At 40.9% G+C, this 26,250-nt stretch overlaps 2 protein-coding genes across 4 annotated transcripts; one reads left to right on the top strand and one right to left on the bottom strand.

Annotated features, from left to right (window-relative positions):
- Window positions 1-40: 40 nt before the first annotated feature.
- On the bottom strand, window positions 41-11,899 carry ccdc65 (coiled-coil domain containing 65). 2 transcript variants are annotated; one of them, XM_049596131.1, is made up of 9 exons: window positions 11,787-11,899; window positions 9,597-9,789; window positions 9,207-9,374; window positions 6,883-7,055; window positions 6,596-6,749; window positions 4,529-4,657; window positions 4,127-4,345; window positions 3,919-4,044; window positions 41-2,678 (listed from the first exon to the last, which is right to left on the bottom strand). In XM_049596131.1, exons 2-9 carry the CDS (start codon window positions 9,732-9,734, stop codon window positions 2,400-2,402), a joined length of 1,386 nt encoding a protein of 461 aa, XP_049452088.1. In that variant the 5' UTR covers window positions 9,735-9,789; window positions 11,787-11,899; the 3' UTR covers window positions 41-2,399. The 2 variants fall into 2 exon arrangements, with proteins under 2 accessions (XP_049452088.1, XP_049452089.1); XM_049596132.1 differs by lacking the exon at window positions 11,787-11,899 and adding an exon at window positions 10,741-11,051.
- A 975-nt stretch (window positions 11,900-12,874) lies between these two features.
- g2e3 (G2/M-phase specific E3 ubiquitin protein ligase) lies at window positions 12,875-25,950 on the top strand. 2 transcript variants are annotated; one of them, XM_049596111.1, is made up of 17 exons: window positions 12,875-12,995; window positions 14,189-14,263; window positions 14,489-14,586; window positions 15,118-15,219; window positions 15,335-15,459; window positions 15,992-16,160; window positions 16,520-16,626; window positions 16,787-16,903; window positions 17,377-17,501; window positions 17,732-17,825; window positions 18,093-18,263; window positions 18,386-18,540; window positions 19,004-19,188; window positions 19,278-19,450; window positions 19,976-20,015; window positions 20,093-20,264; window positions 20,362-25,950. In XM_049596111.1, the coding sequence occupies exons 2-17, from the start codon at window positions 14,206-14,208 to the stop codon at window positions 20,652-20,654; spliced, it is 2,184 nt and encodes a 727-aa protein (XP_049452068.1). In that variant the 5' UTR covers window positions 12,875-12,995; window positions 14,189-14,205; the 3' UTR covers window positions 20,655-25,950. The 2 variants fall into 2 exon arrangements, with proteins under 2 accessions (XP_049452068.1, XP_049452069.1); XM_049596112.1 differs by having other exon boundaries at window positions 12,906-12,990.
- The last annotated feature ends 300 nt before the right edge of the window (window positions 25,951-26,250 follow it).

Below are 26,250 nucleotides of genomic sequence, written 5' to 3'. Positions count from 1 at the left end.
AAGTTCCGATCAGTTTGCGAGTTTTGATGAGTTTTGTAAGTTTTGTTTTTTTTTTTTTTTTTTGATTTACAAACTATGAAACAGCAGATTTTAAAGATTGTACCACATAGCAGAATACAACTGTTGAAATGTATATAAAATGTCTATAATAACTATTAAATGGTGTACCTGTACAGACGCTGCTGCTCCGCTCATCATTCTGTGTGAACACACCAACGTGGTTTCTATGGAAACCTTCATCGCTGCGTGAAACGCCTCAGGAAATGGACCCCCAAAGGAAAAGTTGAGGCAAAGTTTGACACATTAGTAAAATATGGTTCATTTTTTAAATTTAGAAATCAAAAGCCAGTCAGAAAAATCAAAATACAGTGTTCCCGCAGTCATGGAAAACCCGGAAAACTCATTTCATAATCACATTTTCCAGGCCTGAAAAAGTCATGGAATTTTGTTGTGTGTAATGAAATCGTTACAGTAATCTTTCGTGGATAATCTTCCATGAAATTTAACATAAAAGCAAATTTGTTTTCTGTAGCTGACGTAATGTTGCTTTAATATGCATCCATGTGTGACATTTAATTTACCATCACAGACATTTCCTCATTTTCACCCCCCTCTCCTCATGTACACCCACTCACTTACATTTTTTTGGGTCCTTTAAAAGTCTTGGAAAAGTGAAAGTTTTGTTGCTGTTTTTACACAATGTAACTTAAAGTATAACCCTGGTTCTGTCAAACACTTTCAGTACCAGCAGTAAGCCTTCAGACATGGTACCTAGACCCTCGGTGTGTTCAGACAGTCCTCTTAAATGTGGGCGGGGTTGTTGTCACTCACTGCTCCGTCCAGCACTCGCTGTATTTCCTCATCAGCGGTGACACAGATGGAAGTCTGCACCTGGTTTATCGTCCACAGAACGAGGCTGCACGCCCACATTTTCACAACAAAATAGAACAGGCTGCAGTGAGAGTCTCTCTCCATGGGATATTTAAAAATAGCAGCTTTGTGCATTTAGTCCTTCTCAGGCAAGCTCAGGGGTTTAGTGTTGCTGTGGCCCACAGGAAGTGAGGATTAGAATATATGACCTTCACATAATCCGCTCCAAATGAATCTATATTTTTAAAGTCATTACTAAAAGTGTGTGTCATATAAAAACTAAAGTGATGGTCAAAGTTGTCACAGTGAAATTTAAGGTGTGCTGATGGATTCACGTCATCAACTCATGCATTGAGTAACATTACAAGTTAACGTTCCACCTTAAAAGTTGCCGGCAGTCGGCCCAGTGAATGAAGTTATTTTTTCTCAGACTCCAGCTGCTGTGAGAGGCAGCAAAACATCCTTTCATTTTATAGTTTATCAGAGGTTACATAAAACCAGACACAACTCAGCCCTGAGCAGAGTGACCGTCCTCTACTGACCAATCAGACTGCAGGGTTTCTAGCTCCACCTTTTAGTACCAGATCTGTGTGCTAGGTACCCCAACAGAGGGGGGACCAAACATGGGGACGCTAAGGAACGGTTCCACCCAAGGCACCTGGTGATATTTTACAAAACTGCTTCCATTCACATGATGTGTGTGGAAGTAGAGAAAACATATCAGATACTCTGTTAGTATCAGGATCACTTTAAGGGTACTGGTATTGTGATATCTTAAACTCAACACAAGCTACAGGAGGCTCTTCTCAGCCACAGTCACATGCCTCCACTGGAGCACTCAGTATCAAACTCAGACGGCACAGTGATGTACGTGTTATATGAAGTGATAAATCGCTGTATATTTTAACAGCCATCACTGACAGCTCAGTGTTTGGTCAGTAATGTGGCTCTCACAGTCTCACCACTCTAACAGAAGATACATTTGTGGACTTCTCTCCTGAGTGAATCACGTGGGAACAGGATGTCAGAAATGTAGAAAACACATTTTTAATCTATTTAAATAACTCATTCACATTTTTGCGAACCTTAATCTGAAGATTAAATCTGCTAAATGCCAACTGATATATCTAAATGTGTCATATTTTTGATCTTTTGTCATGTTTAACTCGTGTTTCAAAGTCATCTGTGTATTGTGGACGGAACACAGCACAGCAAAATTTATGTTTGATATCTTATTTACAGACGCACTACGAGCAGTCAGAAGCAGGTGTAGATTTCAGTAGTACCTACGAAAATATACTACTAACATTCATGAATGTTGTATGACACGTAGTTTACACACAGATTCGTTTTGCTCACGTTTCATTAATGAGACCCAATGACTTGTTTCAGACAAAAGAAAAGAAAACACAATTATTGAAACAAAATTATTTGTTTCTGGTCATATAGTGTTTTCAGACAGTTGATGTTTTGTTGAATCACAGCAGCTGCTTCTGATCCAGTCTCGTCTCAGCTCTGCAGTAACACTGTCACAGTGTGTGCTGCACGACGTAAACAGCTTCGATGACGTTGTGGCGTCTGTCGGTGACCTGGGGAGCCGTTGTGGCCGGGGCCCTGTACACGTTGAGCAGAGCGTGGGGTGTGTCGCTGTCGCTGTCACTGACTGTCATGGCGTCCAGGTGCTGACGCAGCAGAATCCTCAGCTGCTGGTTCTCTTGGATCAGGTCGCGTTTCTGTTTCCTCTGAGCTTCTCGCTGCAGCACTGACGTGTTGATGCTCCTCATCACCTGCTGCAGCTCTGATATCTCCTGCAGACACACAGGTGAGTGAAGGCAACAGTTTACTGGTCACCACTTTGTTTCCTCTTACACACACTCACATCATCATGTTTGTTACTATAAAAACTTGTGTTTCAGCCACTTTAAAGGAGCAGCGTGTAGATTTATCGACATCTAGTGGTGAGGACTGCACATTGCAACCAGCTGAAACTTGACTTCCGGTTAAAAACACTGAATAAAGACGTTTCACGGTAAATAATCAGTGTTTTTCCGATGCTGCTCGTTGCAGATGGGCTGCTAATTACGGTGGCCAATGTGAAAGCTTGAACGGTCCCATGTCGTCCTGAGATGGTGCTATACAGAGTCCCTTCTTTACGTTGCCTTTGCATCTTTACACAGAACCAAACAACGGCCGCATCATGCAGCTACAGTCGGTGATGTTAGACAGCACCTGGAAGGAAAAGAGGTGTGATGTGTAACACCACAGCGTCAGCCTCCAGTGTGACATAAACACGTCAGCAGCGCTTTATTGTATGCTGCTGAAGCATTGTACACATAAAGCGGGATTTATACTTCTGCATCGAATGGACGCCATACCTACGTCGACACAGAGCCTGCACTGTAGCCTGATGTGCACCTCCCCAGAAATATAACCAGAAATGAAGAAATGTAATTACTGTGATTTATCATATAAGCAGAGGAAATCTCCGCTAGGCGCTAGGCTAATTTATACAATGTAAAATGCCATAGGCTTGTGCTAATAACGTTAGCATATTATATTTGTTTGGAAAGCGTGTTTAGTATAAGACAGATGTTTTGTCAGTGAACCTTGTGAGTTGTAATGGAGCAGAATTTTGTAACGTTACCTTTGTTAAATGTTGCTGTTGTCCCTGGCTTCATATGAGTAGAGGAAAAGTCTGCTAGCCACTAGGCTAATTTATACAATGTAAAATGCCATAGGCTTGTGCTAAAAACGTTAGCATGTTGTATTTGTGAGGAAAATGTGTCCAGATAAAAACCTGCTGGCTGTCCCTTTTATTCAGATGTTGATTTGGGGGTGTTACTACTTCCAACTCTGTCCACCAAATCTGCGATCGCACCTTATATAAAGAACGGAGAGGCAGATTAACAGTGTGAAATTCCCGCCTTGGAGAAGCAGTGTAAAAGGGGCTAGTGACAGCTAGCTGCGTGCTGTTGGTTCCACTATCATGTTTTGAGTGACGTTAATGTGAGAGGTATTTGGTGCACGTCCACATGAATCACATCCTACCTGCACAGGTTCGTCTATCTCAAGTCCACTTCTCTCCTGTCTCACTTCCTCTGGAGGTGGCAATGATACTAAGACGTTCTTCTCCAGCTTGTGACACATCGCGACGACTCGTGAAACCTTCCCACCCTGGATCAGCGCAGAGTGAAAACATGAATGAGAACAGAGAGGACTCGAATGTGGACAAACAGGATGTGAGACCTTGTGTCACCTTGGCGAGGACCGCCTGCAGTTTCTTGGCAGCCTCGTTGCTCTGGACGGTCAGCTCAGTCAGCTGTTTCCTGTCCGCCGCGCGAGCCTCAGTCAGCTGATCCCGGAGCTCATGAGTCCACCTGTTCACCTGGCGGATGTCGGCCGTCAGATCTTGTTCCACCAACTCGTTTTCTCTCATACTGGAGTTCAGCCTCGCCCTCGGACGGATGACGTCTTCCTGGAAGAGGAAGGAGACTGATGCTGTGTCATCTGTTCTGGACCTAAAACTTTAATCCAACATGTCATCTGATCGAAGAGATCAGGATACGAGGGACAGGGAACTCATCTGTCTTTAATTTGTCTAATTTACTGTCTGAAGTTTTCTGTTTCGTGATGCAAGAGGAACGTTGTCTTCACTGACCCTCAGCTTCTTCTTCTGTTGACTTCTTCCGAGCTTCTCTGTTTCTTCGCTGCAGAGCTGCACACCTTCCTGGTTCTGAGGGGTCTCCTCTTCCAGCCTGTCTTTGTTCTCCTGGATCATATCAGCTTCCTGTCCACAGAAGAGACAGGAGACGAATCAGAGACTCAGATCAGGACACACCAAACACCACTGTTATGTTGATGTTTCTCTTCTTTACTTCAGTAATAACTCTTGTAACAGAGATAAAACAGTAGAATTCAGACAGCACATGTTTTATTGACATTTGAAAAGAAGAAGAATGAAGTGAGTAGATGTCTCCACAGTGTCTCATGGGCTCTTAATATTGAGTTCTCTCTCTTCAGTCAGACCGAGGAGGTTTAAACTGTGATTTGTCAGTCCACAGTGTGTTCAGCTGATACTCCAGCAGTGACCAACCTTCTGTTTCTCTTGTGAAGAGCTTTGCTGGGTTAATTCCAGCTTATTGGAGGTTTTACTGGGACCTGTTCCTGTTTATATCTGTGCACATTTTGATGCTATGCTTCCAGTTTCTTTTCCCAATGATTGTGATGTTGCATCGTGTTATGATGTTTTGTCATCAAGCTCACAGACATGGGTGTCTGAGCTTCCTGATTGGGAGACCCCAGGCCGTGTGGATAGGCACCGCCACATCCTCCACCCTGACTCATTACAGCGAAGCCCCCCAGGGCTGTGTGCTTGGCCCTCTCCTGTACTCCCATCATTGGGTTTTCTGACGACATTTGGATTGCAACGGCATGAGATTTTCACGGTGCGATAACTGTCTCAGAAAATATCACAGTTTCACCGTATCACCATATCACAGAATTTATATTATTATCAGTTATCAGTTATTATTATCAAACAGAAGGGTTAGTCTTGATTGAACAAATGTTTTATTACTATAACTGAAACTTGAAACCATTGTGTTTATGGAAGTTTGTGTTAAAAGTCTCCCCTTGAAAATAATTACGATAAAGGGGAGATTCAACGTGCAGCTGCATTTTGTTTTTGATATTGCAGATAAGCAAATGTCAAAATCACCGTATACCTTGAAAACGGTATATCACTGCAACCCTAGACAACATGACCGTCATCGGCCTGATCACAGAAGGTGACGAGATGGCCTACAGAGAGGAGGTCAAGCTTTGACGTCTTGGTGTCAGGACAACAGTACTTTAAAAGAAAGATGATTATAATGGTACATTTTCACACCGACCAGTTGTACTGTTAGTTTTAGATTCTGAACGCTTTAACACATTTTTTAATTGTTTGAAGTTGTGAATTTTTGTCTGGGACGAGAATGTTTTTTGGCTCAGGGCGAGTTTGAAAGTTGAAAAAAGTAAATAATAATAATAATAATAATAATTATTATTATTAAATAATTTATAAATCATATTTATTTCATAAAAATATTTTACTTTTAAAATAATGTGTCACCTGTTCTTTTTTGGCAGGACACGTTTTGTCCCAGTTCTCAAGAATAAGTGTTCGACCTTTATTCTATTTTTTTATCTATTATATTATTTTATCATTTTTATTTTTTAATTTTTTAAATGTTTTATGGTTATTTATTATATTATTTCATTGTTGTTGTTGTTTTAAATTTTATTTATTCATTTTAATTTTTTTGTACATATTTAAATCAATGTGAGAGGGAGTATGAGACCCGTGTATTTCAGTGGCAGTGGATGCTCTTAAAATTGTTCACTTGACCAATAAGTAACTTTGGACTTCAAACTTGATTTCTTCTCTTCGTATTCAGCTGTTGCTCAGCAGGATCTTTGAGTCTTTACATCGTCAGTCAGGTTGAACCATCGTACATCGTTTTCTCATATACAAAACAAACCCTTCATACTAAGTAACATCTGTTTGTAAAGAGGACTTTCTACAACCTGAAAGCATCAGAGACCATTCAGACACATAGTTGAGTCCTCTCTCTCTCACGTCTGACTGGAGCACATCAGACTCTGAGGCAGCAGATTATGAATTTTTGAACATTAGTGTGTCTCTGACTGAAAAAGGTTAAAGAGAGCTGGTTGTGTGAGGTACCTCCTCTTCAAGAGCTGTCCTCTTGTCAGCTGGGGCGTTTTCAGCCAACAGTTTGAGGATTTCATTCATCTCAGTCTGGTGCTGCTGCCTCACAGTGGTCTTCACATGCTCCTGTTTATCTCCCAGCTGCTGAGAGAGAGACGATTTCTGCTCCCTGAAAAACAACCACAGACGTTACAGATCAGAGGACAATTTCTGAAAGCTAAAATCTCCACTTGAGCATCTCAAACTGAACCCAAGTGTCTGCTCTCCACGCTCAGAGGGGGGCGCTGTGGATCCTCACTGACCTCTCCGAGCTGAACACGGAGCTCAGGTGCTGCAGGCAGTCGTCCCACTGCTGCTGCACAAAACACTCCTGCTGTTTGTGGTGCTGAGCCACCAGACGCTCCTGGTGCTGCTGGTGAACACGCCGCGTCTGAGCCAACTGACGCTCCGCCTGCTGCAGGTCATGCTCCAGATTCTGCAACACAAACAGGAAGTGACATCCTGAGCATCCACAGGAGTGCAGGAACAGGATTTAGGAGCACCTATTTTTGGATTATGAAATATCCCCAAAATTTTGCACAGATCCAGAGTCTCATTTCTATTGAAGCTGCTAACTCCGTCAGACACTTACATTTAAGTTTAAAAACCTTTTTAAAGAGAATTTTTAACCCTATTTAAGACAGATTTTTGGACAAATCAACATTTTGTTATTCAAGCATTCAGGTGAGTACAAAGGTCAGTAAGTCGTCCTGTGCTGAGGTAGGTTTTATGTAGAAATATGGTTACTACAGTGAGTTAGCTTAATCTACATTTTACCAACAGGTTAGTGAAAATATTAAGAAAAACCATAGTGTTAGTTTTAAATATATATATATAACAACAGAAATATGGACCTTCACACAGACGGGCTCGGCTCATTCTAATAAATAAATTCATAAATAAATGAAATGATGGACGAATCAAATTAGATAAATAAACATCTTCACAACTTTTATGACTTTTTAATGACTTGTAAAGCCTGATATTTATAACATGAATTTTAAGATTTTTCTAAGGACCTGCAGAGACCCTGTCTGTCTCCTACTTTAAAGTCCAGTGTGTAGGATTTAGTAGCATATATTGAAATAAGTTAGTATTAAAATAATTTCCTTAATTTTGTGCTAAAGGATTTTTTTTCCAGAATTTTTGCTTAGTTTTATAATTAAGGAATTTATTCAATTTTGCACTTATAAAATGTACTTATTAAATAAGAATTTTGCTTATTTTTCTAATCAAGAATTTGATCATTAATATTGTGCTAAAGGATTTTGCATATTTTTTTATAACTAGTGATTTTTCGTATTTCATAGGAATTTTACTTAATTTTGTAATTAAGAAATTAACTAAATTTTGTACTTATGAAACACACTTATTGAATAACAATTTTGCTTGTTTCTAATCAAGACTTTGATCATTAATTTGTACTAAGTATTTGCTTATTTTTCAAAATTAAGCATTTTCCTTATTTGATAGGAATTTACTTAAATTTGTAGTTGTAAAATGTTCTTATAGAATCAGAATTTTACTTAATTCTCACCTCAAGAATTTATGTAAATGTCCAGTGTAACTATGTTTGCTTTTTCTTATTTGCATATATGATAATTTTACTTAATTTTGTACTCTAGGATTTTTTTTTAATTTCATAAACATTTTACATTATTTTGTTATGAAAATATTTTGCTTATTTTGTAATCAAGAATTTGATCATTAATTCTGTATTAAATTAATTTATTTAATTTTGTTCCAAAGGATTTTACTTATTCATTCATTCATCCATCTTCTAACCGCTTCATCCTCTTGAGGGTCGCGGGGGGGCTGGAGCCTATCCCAGCTACATCGGGTGAGAGGCAGGGTTCACCCTGGACAGGTCGCCAGACTATCACAGGGCTGACACATAGAGACAGACAACCATTCACACTCACATTCACACCTACGGACAATTTAGAGTCACCAGTTAACCTGCATGTCTTTGGACTGTGGGAGGAAGCCGGAGTGCCCGGAGAGAACCCACGCTGACACGGGGAGAACATGCAAACTCCACACAGAAGGGCTCCCACGCCCGGGATCGAACCGGCAACCCTCTCTCTCTATATATATATATATATATATATATACACACATATATAAATAAATATATATATATATATATATATATACGGAGTGAGCAAGTCCTCTTCCAAGGAGTCCGCCATGTTGTTTCTACAGCAGCCCAGAAAGAACAAACCAAACACTGGCTCTAGATAGGGACATTTGTGTTTTTGCGTTGGCCACCATAGTTCTTCAACACGCTTTGCGCACAGGAGAAGTTTCAGTTTTGCAACCTCACCACTAGAGTTGTTCCACACACTGGACCTTTAACCTTCGAGGTTTACGATGCAGGATTTCGGTTATTGTTTGTAACGCGCTCATATGTACTCCTGCTTTTCTTTTTTTATGTAGCTGTCACCTGTCTTGTGCTGCTATTGTTTACCTGATTTTTTTTATTCACACAGCAAATGCCACGTTGATGTTTTGCTTTGGGTTTTGGACAAATTAAGAAAATAAGTTCTGTTTAAAACAAAACAGGATGTGGAGCAGGTGGGTTCACCTTGACGACGCTGACCACCAGGTCCAGCCGCCTCTCATGCGTCTGGCTGTGCACCACAGAGTCTCTGTGCCCCTCGGCGGCTCGGCTCTGACGGAGGATCGACCTCCAGCTTTCACAGATCTTCAGCAGGTTCACGGCCGTGTTCCTCTCCTCCTTCTGCAGCTTGTCCTGATTTCACACAGACGACACATCAACGTGTTCAGTGCTCCGTCACACATACAACATACATACACATCTATTTCTCTTTTTGGGTGAACATTTTCTTGGACTACAGAGAACTGAAGAAATTTGAAAGGTCAGAATTTTATCCATCACAGTTACATTAATCCTGTTTAAAAATGTAAAGTTTACTTTAAGGAAGAGCTGAAGGAGAATATAAGTGAGACGGACCTTCAGGAACAGTGTGAGGATCTCCTCCTTCTTCCTCGTCATCTCCTCCTCAGCCTGAGCTCTCTGCTGCAGCAACAACAGCCGCTCCTCCTCCGTCTTCCCTCCACCTTTACCTCCACCTTTCTTGGCTCTCTTCATGATGATCCCTCCTCCTCCTCCTCTTCCTCACCCTGCTGCTTTCTTTGATATCCGACTGCAGAAATCAGTTTCATTTCAGATTATAAAGTTAATACTTTAAAATAGCTCTAAACTAATCTTTAACTGTGTTTTTTTCCTACCATATACTTCTGCTGCACCACATCTCAGAATGAAATTATTATAGATTAAACTACTCTGCTGTGTGAATTCATTAAAATAAGCTGCAACAGTAAAGCGATAAACACATTAATGCATCAGTAACTACACCCCAATAAAATAATATCAGGCTCTAAGATTCTGCATGTTTTACATTTTGTACTTGAAGTATATTCTGATGCCAAAACTTGTGTACTTTTACTTAAGTAACAATGACTACTTCTGAATACAGGATTTTAACTTGTAACGCAGTATTTCTACAGACAGTGGAGGTTACACCGCCTTAATACAGGCTTCACATAGTCATGGAAAACCTGTAAAAGTTGTTGTGTATAATCAGATTAATTCTTACAGTAATGGGCCTTTTTCGCGGCTGACATTTTAACCTGTCACAGTAGTGTATTTAATAACATTAACGGTGGCTGCATTCCAATTAGGGGAGGACCTGGTATTGTCCATGCTGGCTGGAGTAGCTAGCTGGCACACTAAATGGAACTGAGCCATCGTTAATGGCGTCAGTCTCACCTGTGATTTTCGTACTGCAGCAGAATATATTTTCTGTAGCACTTACTCTAAATAACTGTACTACACAGTTCTGTTTGTGTTACACGTATATATATATATGTTGTATCTGTATATTAATTAATTTTTTAAAAAACTTTTGTCGTATCGAAAATGATTTCTGTAACTTACGTTTTAACTGACGTTCGGTTTCTGATGCTAACAAAGCCTGTGAGCCAATAGTATAACGACTCATGGTGTCACGTGGTATCTCGTGTCGTCATCAATTAGACTAGTTGCCAGTTAGCGTGGGAAAAAAAACGTAAAATGTCTGAGTGATGGTGGAAACACCTGTTGAACTTCGGCACCAACTCTGAGCTCGGTGACAGAAGGAGGAGCAGGACCGGGAGGACTTCAGCTCCCCCTGGTGGAGAGGCCACACCGAGGGGGTGAGCTAAAGTTTGCTAACGTTTTTAGCTCGAGCGCAGCGCCTAAGGACTCTTCTCCAGAGCTACTTTTCTACTGGTTAACGGGCAAGGCTATTCAAGAGAAGGCTGAGACACGGGGTCAAACATGGGGGGATTGCACATGCGCAGCGTAACTTGAGCTGCGATGTTGGAAGGTGACAGCAGGGGCGCTGGATAAAAAGCGCAGAATCCGCTCAGGCGATCAAGGAGTGCGCTTGGTGTGGTCTGCTTGGACTTTTGGACGACGGCTGCCTGAAGTTGTCGGAATTGCATCTGTCATTCTCACCCACAACGCAGGCCACCAGTGACAGTCCAGTAATAAGCTGTGAAAATGACATGCATGCACATCCCCTGTATTCCGCGGTCTCACGCCATCTACTGAGCCTTTGAGGAAGTGCAGACCAGATTTTACTGCGCATGTGCAATCCCCCCTTGTTTGACCCTGTGTCTCAGCCTTCACTTGAATAGCCTTGTTAACGGGTTAGCACGAGCTAACACAGCAGCAGCGGCTAATGTCCAACACTCAAACGGTCCCAACAAACTCACACCCATAGATATATGTATAATCATGTATATGATATCTATGCCCACACCGACACCGATTCTGTCCTTAAACCCGTTATTAACCGTTAGCTAATGTTAGCCGTGTGATGCTAACAGTTAGCCCTGTCAGAGCAGACCGTGGGTTTTGTTAAAATGAACCTGACTGTGTTGAATGTGCTGCTTGACCACTGAAAAAAGAGATAAAAAGATGAATATATATAAAAAAGATATTACTCAGAAGTGGCAACGTGCTACGAGCTTTAACAGTGTTGTGAATAGACTTAAAATAATAATAACATTTACTGTTAAAATAAACCCCTAAAACGTGTGACGTCTGTCGGGACTTCAACGGCTCTGTGTGTAAAGTAAAATAAGTCAAACCCACCTGTGGGGAGTGAGAAAATATCTTGACAGATATCGGAGCTGTTCAGGCTGCAGCAGTCGCCGGTGTGTGTGTTTGTATCCCGTCTCCATAGCAACGGATGTGGAGCGTGTCCGCCATGTTTGTCCAAACTGACTCACGATCACTGAAGTTTATTATAAAGCACATTTCAGCAGCAAGGCAGTTCAAAGTGCTGTAAAGAGACATCGAAAGCATCAAGACAAGGTGCAAAAGAAACACATTATAAGATGGTTTATATATTTATAATGATAATTTATGTTGATCTGCTCTGGACACGTGACATCTCAGTGTCTTTTTCTGAGGTTTCTACCATTTTTTCCTGATCCGCTGTGACAGACCAAAGGACATGCTGCAAAGCCCTCTGAGGCAAATTGTGATTTGTGATACTGGGCTTTATAAATATAATTGAATTGTATAAAAATAATGCTTTATACCTCCCACGGTGGGGAGACTTGCAGCATTCCAGCTGCAGAGAGAGAGGGCAAAGCACCAGTAGAGAAATAAGACAAAGCAATGTATGAGTCCGTATTGGTAAAAAAAGAAACACACAGATCAGTTTAATAAGTAAACTGTTTAAAAACATAAAGCAATATAATGGATAAGCAGCATAAAGACGCAGAATATACTTGAGACAGACTGAATGGCTGATGGGAGTATAGCTATTGCACAGCTTAGCATATAAATTAAATGGATACGGCCTTCACACCATCATTTTTCCTTTTTACTCTGTGTGTAACGTCACTACAGGAAATATGGAAAAATCCTGGGGTGTTGTTGTTTATGGCAGCAGATATCTCTGTGTTCCTATTGGTCAAAGTGGCGTCTGTGACTTGAGAAGTCGTGAAGGACAAAATACTGGAAAAAGACTGACTGGGCTTTCCTGTAAATTTGCACAACTCCTATCTAAAAAGGGTTTCAGACTTCACGGAGCTGATGATACCTGCTGTGTAAGACACTTGTACTGCTGGTCCTTTAACAGAGGGGGCGCTGAAGCTGTGCCGGATACAAAGCGCAGTAATCCCGTAGAAGAAGAAGACTAAGCGGAAGCGGAAGTGACGCCCTTTTGTTTTGAAAGAGGGAAATTTAAATTTCTACGGCTAATCAGAAGTAAACACAAACAGCCGGAATAAATCCTCCCGAAAACGACACGAAAATGTCCGCAGTCTGACATTTGTCACCCCTGAATGTAAAGTATGTCTCTTATGAACATTTCGTCATGTTTTATGTTTGACTTTAAACCCGCTGAAGATAATCCGGGTCTTATTTTCATGTCGGAACGTTTGAACCTCACTTTCCTGTTTGAGACTCTTTAAAAAAATCACTTTAATCTAATGTGTGTCTGCACCTTCTAGATCTTAATACTCTGTATACATCGATTAGATATATTTATGAAATATGTGTGTTAGCTAGCGACTTGTTGAAGATATTTTGATGATATATTCGACGGTAACCGTTTTTTTACCGTCAGTCGGTTCATTCACACAACACTGCTAGCTTAGTTTAGTGAGAGTATCGCAGCTCTTAGTTTTTAAAACATTTATAGTTATTACCTACGGTCCAGTTGATTCAGTAAACTGTTCTGATAATCGATGAATCCTTCTCAGAATATTTCTAAAAAAGAAAAGTGCCCAATCCTTTTGTTTCGGCGTTTAAATGTCAGTCATTGCTGGTTTATTGTATTTATTTGCTCTGCTTCTATGATATTAATCTGAATATTGATTGGTTTTGACTTCTTGACCAAAAAAGTACATTTTAAGACATGGCCTTGGACATTTGGACATTTTTCACCATTGTTTGACATTTTATAGACCAATGATTAAGTGATTAATCAAGACAATAATCAACAGTTTATTCGATAGAAATAATCAGTAGCTGCAGCCTTAAAATTTGTGTCTACATGTCAAATTTTTACTTCATGATATGTATGTATGTATATAGATATATAAAAGATACATAAAGCTATATAAGATATGAGGGCTGCAACAATTAGTCGACTAATCGGTGACTATTTTAGTAGTCGACTAATCTGTTTGAGTCATTTTTCATAGAAAAGTACTATAAAAGTACCCAAAATACTCTTATTGCAGCTTCTTACGTTCAGATATTGGCAGCTTTACACACTCTCCCATGACGGTGAACTAAAACCCTTTGGTGTGAGTACGAAACAAGACATTACATGACGTAATTTTGGGGTTTGGGAGAGACAGACCGACATTTTTCAACAATTTAACACATTTTTCGATAAAATGATTTGTCGACTAATCGAAGAAATAATCGACAGATTAGTCGACAATGAAAATAATCGTTAGTTGCAGCCCTGTAAGATACATAAATCTCAATAGATTTGATCTCTGACCCCCCGGTGTCTGCCTGTGTCCCTGCAGGGTCGCATCACACCAACATGAAGAAGAAAGCGAGGATGACGCAGGTCGCAGGAGCCGGCAGCAACAAGGAGGAGTGTGAGTGATCTACATCCTGATATTTACGTTCAGTTTAATAATTCAGTTCAGTTTTATTTATTTAGGCCTAAATCACAAATCACAATTTGTTTCAGAGGGATTTACAGTATATGACAAGTTGTCCTGCTGTGTTTGTACCAATAAATATAGCTAGGCAAAGTTTTTACGGATGTAGACAATATGGTTGTTGATAAATGACATGATTATAAATATGTGTGTGTCCAGGCTGTGCGCTCTGCAGGCTCAGCGATGATGACCCGGTCATGTTTGGGGAGAAAGTCACTCTCAAGGAGCACAAATTCTCTGTCCACTACTTCTGTTTGGTAAGTTTGTGTGTTTTAAAGAGGTTACAGTTTCTCATGAATCATCAAGCTGTCAGCGTTCTTCGAGATCTGCAGGACTTATGGAGAATTATTTTACTTGTGAGCAACCCTAGTTTTTCCTTAAGTACTTCTTTTGGATCTTAAATTTGTTTCCGTGAGGCCTCCATCGGTGAACTGGTTTCATTAGTTCACTGACTAACGGACCTCTGTGTATAGATGCAGTGGTTGAAGTTATTTTTGAAATATTTTTTAATGTGCTTCATGTTTCGTGCTGTGTTTTCAGGAGGAAAATTTATATTTAATTCAAGAAAATCATGCAAACCTCTTAGCCGTGTCACTGTTTCATGTTGTCTGACAGAGGTTTGTTGAAGAACTTTGTTTTAACAAAATCATGTTTAAAATGATTCACTGGAGGTTCCACACACAGCCCTGTTCATATTCATGAGGTATTAACAGCTTCTGATGGATTTCTTGTCAGATGTCTGATTTTCATACTGTGATATGTGACATCATCCGTGTGTTGTGTCTCAGCTGACGTCTTGTGGAGTTTACCAGCGTGGAGAGGAGGGCGAGGGCGTCTTTGGTTTCCTGGTGGACGACATCAAACAGGAGTGCCGCCGGTCGGCTCGACTGGTGAGAGACTAAAACTCATCATGTTTTATCCTTACTGTGTGTTTACTGTGTGTTTATTCTGTGTCTATTGTGTGCTTGCTGAGCGTTTATCGTATGTTTACTGTGTGTGTTTCAGACGTGTAGCTTCTGTAAGGGGAAGGGAGCGTGTGTCGGCTGCTACGTCAGAAGCTGCAGGAAGGTGGCTCACTTTCCCTGCGCACGGAAAAACCAGTTCGTCTCTCAGTTCACTGGACTCTTCCCGTGAGTGCCGACTGCACATTCAACTCTGAAACTATATTAATAAGGCCTCGTGGTTCATCGTGTCTCATGTAGCGTGCTCCAGTTCAACATGTATTTGAGAAAAGAGCATTTCTCTGATGAACTCTCACCTCCTTTATTCACTCATTCACTGTTTCCTGCACCGTCACTGGCATGTTGTCACTTCACACACACGTTAACGCCTCTAAATGCAGCAAGAGGAAGACAGGGTAACATTAGACAAAGAAGAGATGCTGTTCACTGCTCTAACTGTCACATTTATATCAGTGAGGGTGGACTAAATAACAGACACACCTCTCTGTGTTCACAACACAGTTCAAACCCGACCTACAACCTCCACAGTGAACACCTTCATGACGGAGGATTTATTACAGGAACGATGTTTTGATTGTTTATCAGTTTGTACCTAATAAACTGGACACCGAGTATAAGACATTCAGAGAAGGTTCATGTGGTCGGTCTGTCTGTCTGTCTGTCTGTCTGTCTGTTTGTCTGTCTGTCTGTCTGTGTTCAGGTCGTACTGTCCGGATCACAGTCCCACTCAGTCTCTATGTGTGAGTTCAGACCTCAGTCTGCCTCATTCCTGCTCCATCTGTTTGGACTCCATCGATCCCGTCCTCAGCTACTCCGTCCTCAAATGTCCGTCCTGCCACACCAGCTGGTTCCACAGGGACTGTGTGCAGGTACTGTCACTCTCTTTTTTTCTATTTTATTGAAGTCATTTGATGACATTGCAAATGAAAAGTATCTGTTAACCCAAAATACACACAAAAAAAATCATGTTTTCCACGTCACGCTGCAGCATTGAGTCGTGTGTATAGTAATAATTTGTTGCAATCAAATAATTAAAAAACACTCCAAAATTAAACTGCCTACCTCAGCTTTAAATGGTAAAATATGATTTTTGGATTTGGACAAACTGACCATTTAAACCTCCACCAGCATCAACAGCATCCTGATTTATTTAGTATCACATTTCCAGGTGTGCTCCACATTTACCTGTCTGTGTTTGTATATGTGTGTGTGTGTGTGTGTGTGTCAGCGTCAGGCCCACAACGCCGGCCTCTTCTTCTTCAGATGTACTCTCTGTAACAACAAGGAGAGCTTCCAGGAGGAGATGCTGAGGATGGGAATCTACATCCCAGAGAGGTAACATGATCATTGGCACATGACAAGGCGTTTAGGATGCGTTCACAGCCAGCGTGTTCTCACCAGACCTGAACTCAACAGGAACCACAGAGGACAGGGGATTGTGGGTAGAATGAAAGAAAAGTCTGTGTTCTAATTCACTGTTTGTTCTTCTCTGCAGAGATGCCTCATGGGAGTTGGAGGCAAACGCTTATTCAGAGCTGCTGGAGGTTTACAGTCGCTGTGATGCTCTCAACTGCGTCTGCAACGACGGACGGATGCACTCCGCCAAGAGCGGGTATTTATGTTCTTATGTCACTGTCTCATCCACAGCGTTAACACAGATGGACACAAGGTACAATGTCAAACTGGAGTTTAATATAAAGAACTGAACAAGATTACTCTGGATGAAGAGCAATGGTTCAAAATTCTGACAGTGGTAAATATGTCCAGAGAATCCAGGAGCAAATTTACCCAGTATAAAATATTACACAGATACTACTGGACATCAGCCAGGCTGCATAGGATGGGTTTATTAACTGATGATTCATGTTGGAAATACCAGGAAGAAACTGACACCTTTTTACATTGTACATTTGGTCTGTCCAAAAAGTCACAGCTCTGGATGTAGATTTTAGTCAGACTAACATGTTGGCGTATATTTTAAAAGTCCGGTTTTAGTCAGACTGACACAATAAATTGATTTTTGTGTTTCCTCTCAGTCCCACCTGCAGAGCGCTCAGTTTGTGACCCTGTTGTTGTTTGTTTCAGCTGGTTTGAGGTGATTCGCTGCCGGCTGTGTGGCTCCAGAGGGACTCACAGGAAATGTTCGGGGCTGAAGGTGGACACCAGGGACTGGGCCTGCAGCGACTGCACGCAGGCTACTGACGGGAAAGGTCTGAGTCTCTGATGCACCGTCTCATGTCTTGGTTTTAATTAAGATCTGCAGAAATGATGTAACTTTCTGTCTGTGGTGGGAAAAGTAACGGCTCAAGAACTGTATTTGGTGTATTTGGGGCTGTTTATATCCCGCTGGATTTACAATTATTGTTCATTTTGTTACAGATGTTGTTGTTACTATGCTGCAGCTGTTTGTTAATGTGAACCATGTGCTCGTCTTCTCCAGCCTCCCTCGTTGCGTCTCCTCAGGGAGGTCAGAGGAGGAGTCTGCTGTCCAAACGCTACCTGTCACCCATCCGCTCCTCCATCAGCTGTAAGAGGTACACAAACTTGTCTGATGCATTTTTTTTTGCATCTTCCACCTGGATCAGTTAACACTAGTCATGTGAAGTCAGGTTGGCTACTACATTCTATGGGCTATCGTGACACGTCCCTCCTCAGCTCCCAGTTTTCAACAGGACACGTTGAATATGTGGGATCACACAGCGCTCTGCGAGCTGTTTCATCAGAAGTTCATGGACTAAACGCACAGAATAGCCCGAATGCTCCAAACAGTCACATGAAACCTCTCCGTCTCTCTGTTTTAGACCGTCGTTACCTGTTAGATCTGAATCACCTGAGGAGATCCTACAGGCGTTGCGCCCTCAGCTCCGTCCCGACAGTGTGCAGGTGGAGGTGGACGGGGATCAGGCTCTGTCTGCGGGTTTAGAGCTGGTGAGGAGGGCCGACTTTGACCCCACACACACTCTGTCTGTCAGGTGAGTGGATCATAAATTCACCTCTTATTTTCTCCATTTAATTGTCGGTAAAATCAACATCTGATCAAAATATGCACTTCTACAAACAGTGTAATTTGTCTCTTCTTGTTGTCACCGTCCAGGTTTAACGATGACCAGCAGACCACATTTCCCAGCAGCCTCCAGGACAGTGACACAGCCAGGCAGTACTTCCTGAAGCTGCTGGTGCAGCAGATCCAGGACTGTGTGGTGTTTGAGGGTCCAGATGGATCCAAAAACATGGCGCTGGACTCTCAGGGTACAAATCATTATTTTATTCTTTGTTTATGTCACAGTCATTTATTTATCAGGTGTGTCCCTTAAAGTTCCAGTGTGTCTGCTTCAGGAGCGTCTGTTGGCAGAGATGGATTATATTATACTAAGTATGTCCGTGGGCAGTGTCGGAAACACATTGATTTTTTAACGTGAAACAGTTTTTTTTACTGTTTGTTTTGGAGAGGAAGAGACTTGTGTGGGTGATCCAGCTCCCGGTAAAAATGTCAGTGTGAACAATGAACACTGACAGAATTCTAACCAGGAGAAGTTTCAGCTGGTTGCACTTTGCAATCTCAATTACTAGAGGCCACTAAATCCCCTACATCTTACACACTGTTCCTATAAAATCAGAGATACGGAGGAGTCCTCTCTCTTTCACACACACACACCTGTTATCATCCTAGTGTACATGAACCTGCAGGTAACTCAGCTCTGTGTGTCTCCAGCTCTGAGAGAGGACCTGTACTTTGACGTCGGCTGCCTGCTGGCTCTGTCTCTGGCTCACGGCGGCCCTCCTGTCGGCTTCTTCTCTCGCGCTCTCTACCAGTGTCTGTTCAACTACCCAGCCAACCGGCCGCTCGCCATCACTCACATGACCCCCGACATGCACTTCACCCACAGAGTCAGCAGGGTGAGTGGGACAACTTTGTTGGTCAACTTCATGTGTCATTACAGATGTCTTTAAAACCACAGGTCGAGTGATTGACTGGCTGATTTCAGATCGCAGAGGCGCAGTCTTTAGACGACCTGAGAGAAATGATGGCAGCGAGCTGGGAGTACCTGGAGATGGCTGGCTGCAACCGACCAATCAGCAGCCTGGAGGAGAGAGAGGCTCTGGTGGAGGATCTGGTCAGCTTCGCTATGATCACCAGGATGCAGCTGCCACTGCAGAGGTAGAGAGAGACGTTCAGTGTTTTTATGGAGGCAGATAAAAGAACAGACACTGGTGTGATGCTGAAGGTTCAGTATGAGTTATTCACAGTATAGTTAATAGACTGAAGCTCAGATGATGAGCAGCTCCAGTGACAGGTGGACAAAAAAAGGTCATTTCCAACCCTGTCCTCATTACAAATCAGTCTTTTTCTGATGCTTGTGTTGTTGAGGGGCTACAGACGCAACTCATGAGCCTTGGCTACATTATTAAAGGCTGTAGTATCGATAACCTCAGATGTTACCGGCTCTTTTATCTGTGCGTTTTAGGGTTTTGCTGTAATTTATTATCATTTGTAGTGACCATCTCCATATTTCTCCTCTTCTTATCCCACTAATCTGCCAGAAGTTAAGCTCCAAAATGTTGAAAATGACACAGTCTGCGACACCATATGTTGAAACAGCGACTTCAAAGAAATGAAACAAGCCGCAGAGGGTCAGTATTCTCTCCACTCGCTGTAATATCTGTGTTTGTGTTTGTCCTGCAGGTTTCGGGAGGGCCTGCAGACTCTGGGCGTCTTTGATCAGGTAATTTCAGTTTGCTTGTATTAACACAGTGTTTGTTCGAAGGTTCATCACAATGACAAACCTTTGATCTGATCCAGGTTCAGCTCTTCCCGTCGTTGTTCTGCGGTGTTTTCTGTGAGGCGGCGGATCGGCTCACGGCTCAGACGGTCGGTCAGATCTTCACCGTGAACTTCTCTCAGCAGGAGGAGAGACTGAGCAGAGAGACACCCGTCATCAGCTTCTGGAGACACTTCCTGCGGGAGTGTGAAGGTACGGGCAAACCAAACACTGGCTCTAGATAGGCCCATTCTTGACCACAAGACCCTGTACTGAATTCCTCTCCTCTCCTCTCCTCTCCTCTCCGCAGTTGGGAGGAGCTCCATCTCCCTGCAGGACCTTCTTCATTTCGTCACAGGAGCTGAGGAGCTCCCTGCAGCCGGCCTTCTCCCTTCTCCCTCCATCTCCTTCCTCCACCCTGTGGAGGAGAGAGAAGAAGAGAGAGAGGGAGTCAGAACAAGGAGGGACGAGGGGCTCTTTCCTCAGTGTGTGCCCAGCTCCAGACACCTCCTCCTGCCTGTTTCCTCCTCATACCAGGCCTTCAAAAGCTCCATGGAGCAGGCTGTCAGCCACCATGTGCACCTCCTCCCCACAGAGAGTTAGTGCAGGAGGAGGAGGAGGAGGAGAGGTGTTTTAGAGATTGTGGCTGCCTGTTAATCTTTCTGTTCTCATGCAGCACATTTACAGTTTAAAGCTTTTCTCATCTTACTCACTAATGAGCTGAAAGTGGCCAAAGCAAACCTCATCCCTTTTAAAGGTCCAGTGTGAAGGATTCAGGGGGAGTTATTGGCAGAAATATAATAAGTATGTTTTCTGTAGTGTATAATCACCTGAAAATAAGGATTGTTGTGTTTTTGTTACCTTAGAATGAGCCGTTTATATCTACATAAGGAGCAGGTCCTCATCTACCGAGTCTGCCGTGTTGCACTGCCATGTTTCTTCTAAGGTTGGGCGTGAGTGCTCGTTTGGACGTCAGTATTCGCTCAAAGTATAGAATACTAGTTGCCGCCCCTCCCACATTTGAACATGACTTTTATATACATATATATTTTAGTATTTAAAATGGGTATGAACTTATTTTACTGTAGAGCTGCCCCGCTATCACTCTCTCTGTATATCACAAGACGACTGCTGCAGGAGTGTGAGCTCCACACTGGGGAACAGCTGGTGAGAGTCTGCCTGCACACACACACACACACACACAACGTCAGGGCTGAAGGCTGATTTATACTTGTGCATCAGCTCTATGCCGAGCCTACGCCATTATGAGCATTTATACTGCAGTGGTGTGTCTGTGTCACTCTGCGGTTACGCCTCCAAAACACCAGTCGGTGACAGAGGTTTCTGTGAAGTGCACACACAATAAACACACTCTAAACACACAAACACACATTAAACACACATTCAACACACAAACACACATTAAACACACATTTAACATGCATTAAACACACAAACACACATTAAACAAACATTTAACATGCATTAATCAAACAAACACACATTAACCCTGTAAGACCCAGATATAGAAAAAAATGAGCAATTTTTTTTGACCTCTCAGATATTGTTTTAGGAGGCCTCTGATGTAGAAATCAAAGAGTTTTCAAATTTTTTACATTTTAGTAAGTTTTTAGGGAAATGTTGTAACTATAACTATAATATTATTACTTTCAATAATGTTGTTGTAAGCTACTGTCATTACCTGCATCTCTCTCTCTGTCTCATTGTGTCATACAGATTACTGTTAATTTATTATGCTGATCTGTTCTGTACGACATCTATTGCACGTCTGTCTGTCCTGGAAGAGGGATCCCTCCTCAGTTGCTCTTCCTGAGGTTTCTACCGTTTTTTTTCCCCGTTAAAGGGGTTTTTTGGGGAGTTTTTCCTTATCAGCTGTGAGGGTCATAAGGACAGAGGGATGTCGTATGCTGTAAAGCCCTGTGAGGCAAATTGTGATTTGTGATATTGGGCTTTATAAATAAAATTGATTGATTGATTGATTGAAATTTGCAACGTTGGGCATAGTTGGGAGCAGAACTTCTGTGTTTGTACTCACTTTGTCTGAACAGATATACAGAACATTTAAGTATTCATTTGCAGGGTTGATTGCTTACTTAGCCCCATAACAGTATATATCATCAGTAATAATCACACAACAATCATAGTTTTATGAATAAGCATTTATAAATAAAAATATTGGAAAAAAATATATTTACAAAACTTTTTCCTCTGTCACTTTCAATGTGTTTTACTACATTCAAACAATACTGTCTGGCTGGCCTATTATGCTCTCTGCTTATCATACTAAAACATGCATCCCCCCCAGAGCACTTGCAGGTTCACATTCAAGACCTTTCGCACCTGTCCCTGAACAATGCAACAGGCATCCCCCCAACAAATCCAGAACATTCAGAACCTGTTTTTCTATCTCCTAATGCTACAAACTGCTGCTTGGGCAACACTGAGAAAAATAGCTCAGGATCATTTAGAAGTTAAAAAACAAACAAAAAACTACAAAGAATCAGGGAGTTTCAAATACTGTGATAGATGTTGGAGTTTCAAATACCCCATACAATTTATTCATGTGTTTAATTATGGTCTAAGTAAAAATTTAACAGAAAAGCACATTTAGAGCTTCGTTACAATGAATCATCTAATACTTTAAATTTCTACTACATTTTTTTTCAATTTATGACCATGTGAGAAGTGCAGTGACCTTATGTAATGTGTAAGGAAGCACAGGCTATTTTGACTACCACACTGACCCACGTTGTAGAATTACAACATAGACATAACAAGCTATAAATCAAATTTGATGAATGTTTTCCAAAATAACTAAATGTGTACATGTTCTAGACATTGTAATAAACACAAAAAAAATATTTAAGGAATTTTACTTACTTTAATCCTGACAAATCCAGTCATGCAAAAAAAGGAGATGAGCTCAACGGGAAGTTTGCAGGTAGAGTGAGTTCATGGCCAGATGACCAGACCTATAAACACTTCTTCTATCCAATAGCATTGTGAGGACAAACAGTAGGACCCATTAACTATGTAAATGTGGTCTTGAGAAAAAAAAAACATTTGCAGGCCTTTTTTTTAGAATTGTTAAGTGATGTTGTAAATTTGCAACAGTGGGTTTAACAGGGTTAAACACGCATTAAACACACATTTAACATGCGTTAAACATACATTACACACACATTTAACATGCATTAAACACACATTAAACACGCATTAAACACATTAAACACGCATTAAACACACATTTAACATGCATTAAACACACATTTAACACGCATTAAACACACATTAAACACACTTAACATGCATTAAACACACATTAAACACAAACACATTAAACACACATTAAACATGCATTAAACACACATTAAACACACATTTAACACGCATTAAACACACATTAAACACACTTAACATGCATTAAACACACATTAAACACAAACACATTAAACACACATTAAACATGCATTAAACACACAAACACACATTTAACATGCATTAAACACACATTAAACACGCATTAAACACACATTAAACACACATTTAACACGCATTAAACACAAACACACATTAAACACACAAACACATTAAACACACATTAAATACACAAACACGCATTAAACACACAAACACACATTTAACACACAAACACACATTAAACACGCATTAAACATGGCTTAATAGCAGCAATTTCAAACACAAATCAGCTTCACTATAACTCGCAGCATTCACAGACAAACACTTGTCTTTATCTGGACACATTTTCCCCACAAATACAACATGCTAACGTTATTAGCACAAGTCTATGGCATTTTACATTGTATAAATTAGCCTGGCGACCAGCAGAGATTTCCTCTGCTCATCTGAAGCCAGGATAAATCCCACAAAAGACTTAAAATACTATTTTTGCAGAGGCTTTATTGTCTTCACAATTTGTTTCTTATCTGTGAAATAAAAAAGGCTAAATAAAAGCTTTGGTTTGAGCTTACAAAATAGACAGGAGGTCTGTGTCACTGCGACATGTAGTTACATTTCTAGGGATGTGCACGTAAGGCTACGGCGTAGGCTCTGCAGAAGTATAAATCCAGCTTTCCCATTGGCACCACACAGCTAACGTTACCCAACGGTTATTAACGGATTTAACGACAGAGTCGAGCTGTTTTGGTGTCGGTGTGAGTTTGTTGGGACTGTTAAATTCCTTGGTGTCGTATGTTAGCGACTGCTGCTATCAATTGGTTTAATGGACAAACTGAAGCCTGGTTGTTCGATCAATTAATTTAAAATTGTACTGATTTTCCATTGTGTGCCAATCTACATTCCTTTTGCGTCAGCCAGTGTAATAAGAAGTTTTTCCACAACGGGCAGCTACAGAGAAACACTGATTTTTAATGTGAAACTTCATTATTCAGTGTTCTTACCGGTTAAAATGAGCCGGTCTGTTAGTTTTTGGGAGAAAGAGACCTCTGTGGATAATTCAGCTCCAGGTTAAAACTTCCTGAACTATGAACACTGACTAACCAGGAGAAGTTTCAGCTGGTTGCAGTCTGCAGTCCTCACCACTAGATGCCACTAAATCCCCCTAAATCTAACACACTGTTCCTTTAAACTCAACTGCAGGAAACAACACAGAAGTATTAAACTTTTTTTCTGCTCTTTTCTTAAACATCCAGCTCTGATGTGGTGATAATGAAATTATTGTCACATCAAGTAAATTGCATGTTTACTAGTTCAAAAACGATGGTGCTGATTTTTTTTTATAACTTTGCCTTTAGAGCTGCTTTTGAATCAGTCTTATTTTTATTGTACATACTTTTTTCTAAAGCATTACATGCTGCTTGTTCTTCATGAGATTTTCTGTTTGTGCTCGTTTGTCATGTTGTCGTCTTTTTATTTTTAATTCTTCTGGAAACGACGTGTGAAAAGCTCGCACTGATCAGATTCTGAGGAATAATGTCAGTGTTTGTCTTCTCATGTCGTGTGATCTGTCAGACTTTGCCGATCAGGGTTTCACATAACGGGACATTTGATGCGTCCTGCCTCTGAGTGAAGAGGGGGCGCTACACAGGCGGAAACAGAACCTGCTGCCTCCTGATTGGCACAAATACATCGTTTGACCGATTTCCCATCTTATTAAAGATGTTCAAATGTTTTCTGATCTCTGTAAAGGCCAAACATCAATTCTCAACTTAACCAAGGTTATGTTTGAGAAATAAAAACAACTAAATGTAAAACTACAGGAAGCCCACAGTTTGTACCATAAAACTAAACTTATTTTCAGTAACTTGTTAATTGGTTATCACCTCAGCTGTTAGTGGTAATAACACCTTAAGGTTAACCAAATATCACAGAGAGGCCACCCCTGTATTTTCACTTTAATTGAAATGGTTATAAAAATAATAAGGCACCTTTTCAGAGAGAAATAAATGAATAGTTCTGAATTGTAAGGATTGTTAAAATCCCATTAAAACATGTAATTATATCATAATTATCAGGTAAATTAAAAGAGATTTAAAGTAAAAATGAAGAGATGCAATGGAAATCTGAGCAAACATGTTGTTGCTGTTACACATTTGGGTCTTTACTGTACAAACTACAGTTGTAATTTGGATTCATTCTTTTATTATCAGTCATTGTCTGGTATCAGTCGGTGGATTTCTGACGTTGAACTTTCATTTTTCTGTCCCTCTCTTTAACTCTCTTGTGATCTATCAGTGTTGTGTTTGCTGCATTTTTTTTTGCATGTTTTACAAGTATGACTTTTCTTTGTCTTTGTTTGGATCATAAATACAGAAACAAACTGTTTTGTTGTCCTGATTTCTTAAAGGTTAAGTAACTGAACACATCTCTGTCTCTGCCACAGGTATAGAAATTTTATCATCCGGGTCAGAAAAAAAAAGAAAAGAAATGTTGCCTTTGCTTCCTGACTGATATTAATCTGCTCATACTGGACTTTAATGGATTTGATCAGACCATCAGCTGCTGCTGAGATGTGGTTTGGAAGCTCGGGACACTAAAATGTGTCTCTATATTGATATTAGATTACATTAAGAAGCTGAAAGAGCTGTAAAGGTAGAGCCAAGTTTAACTTCTCAACATACTGTTGTGAGGTTTAACATATAGTCTTATGCAGGAAGCCAAAGACAAACAAATTTTCTCTTACTTTTGCTCGTATCCA

This window comes from Epinephelus fuscoguttatus, linkage group LG14, assembly GCF_011397635.1.
Source record: "Epinephelus fuscoguttatus linkage group LG14, E.fuscoguttatus.final_Chr_v1".
In the NCBI taxonomy this organism is placed as follows: Eukaryota; Metazoa; Chordata; class Actinopteri; order Perciformes; family Serranidae; genus Epinephelus; species Epinephelus fuscoguttatus.
Note: the sequence above shows the minus strand (reverse complement) of the source record. Positions and strands in the feature narration are given on the sequence as shown.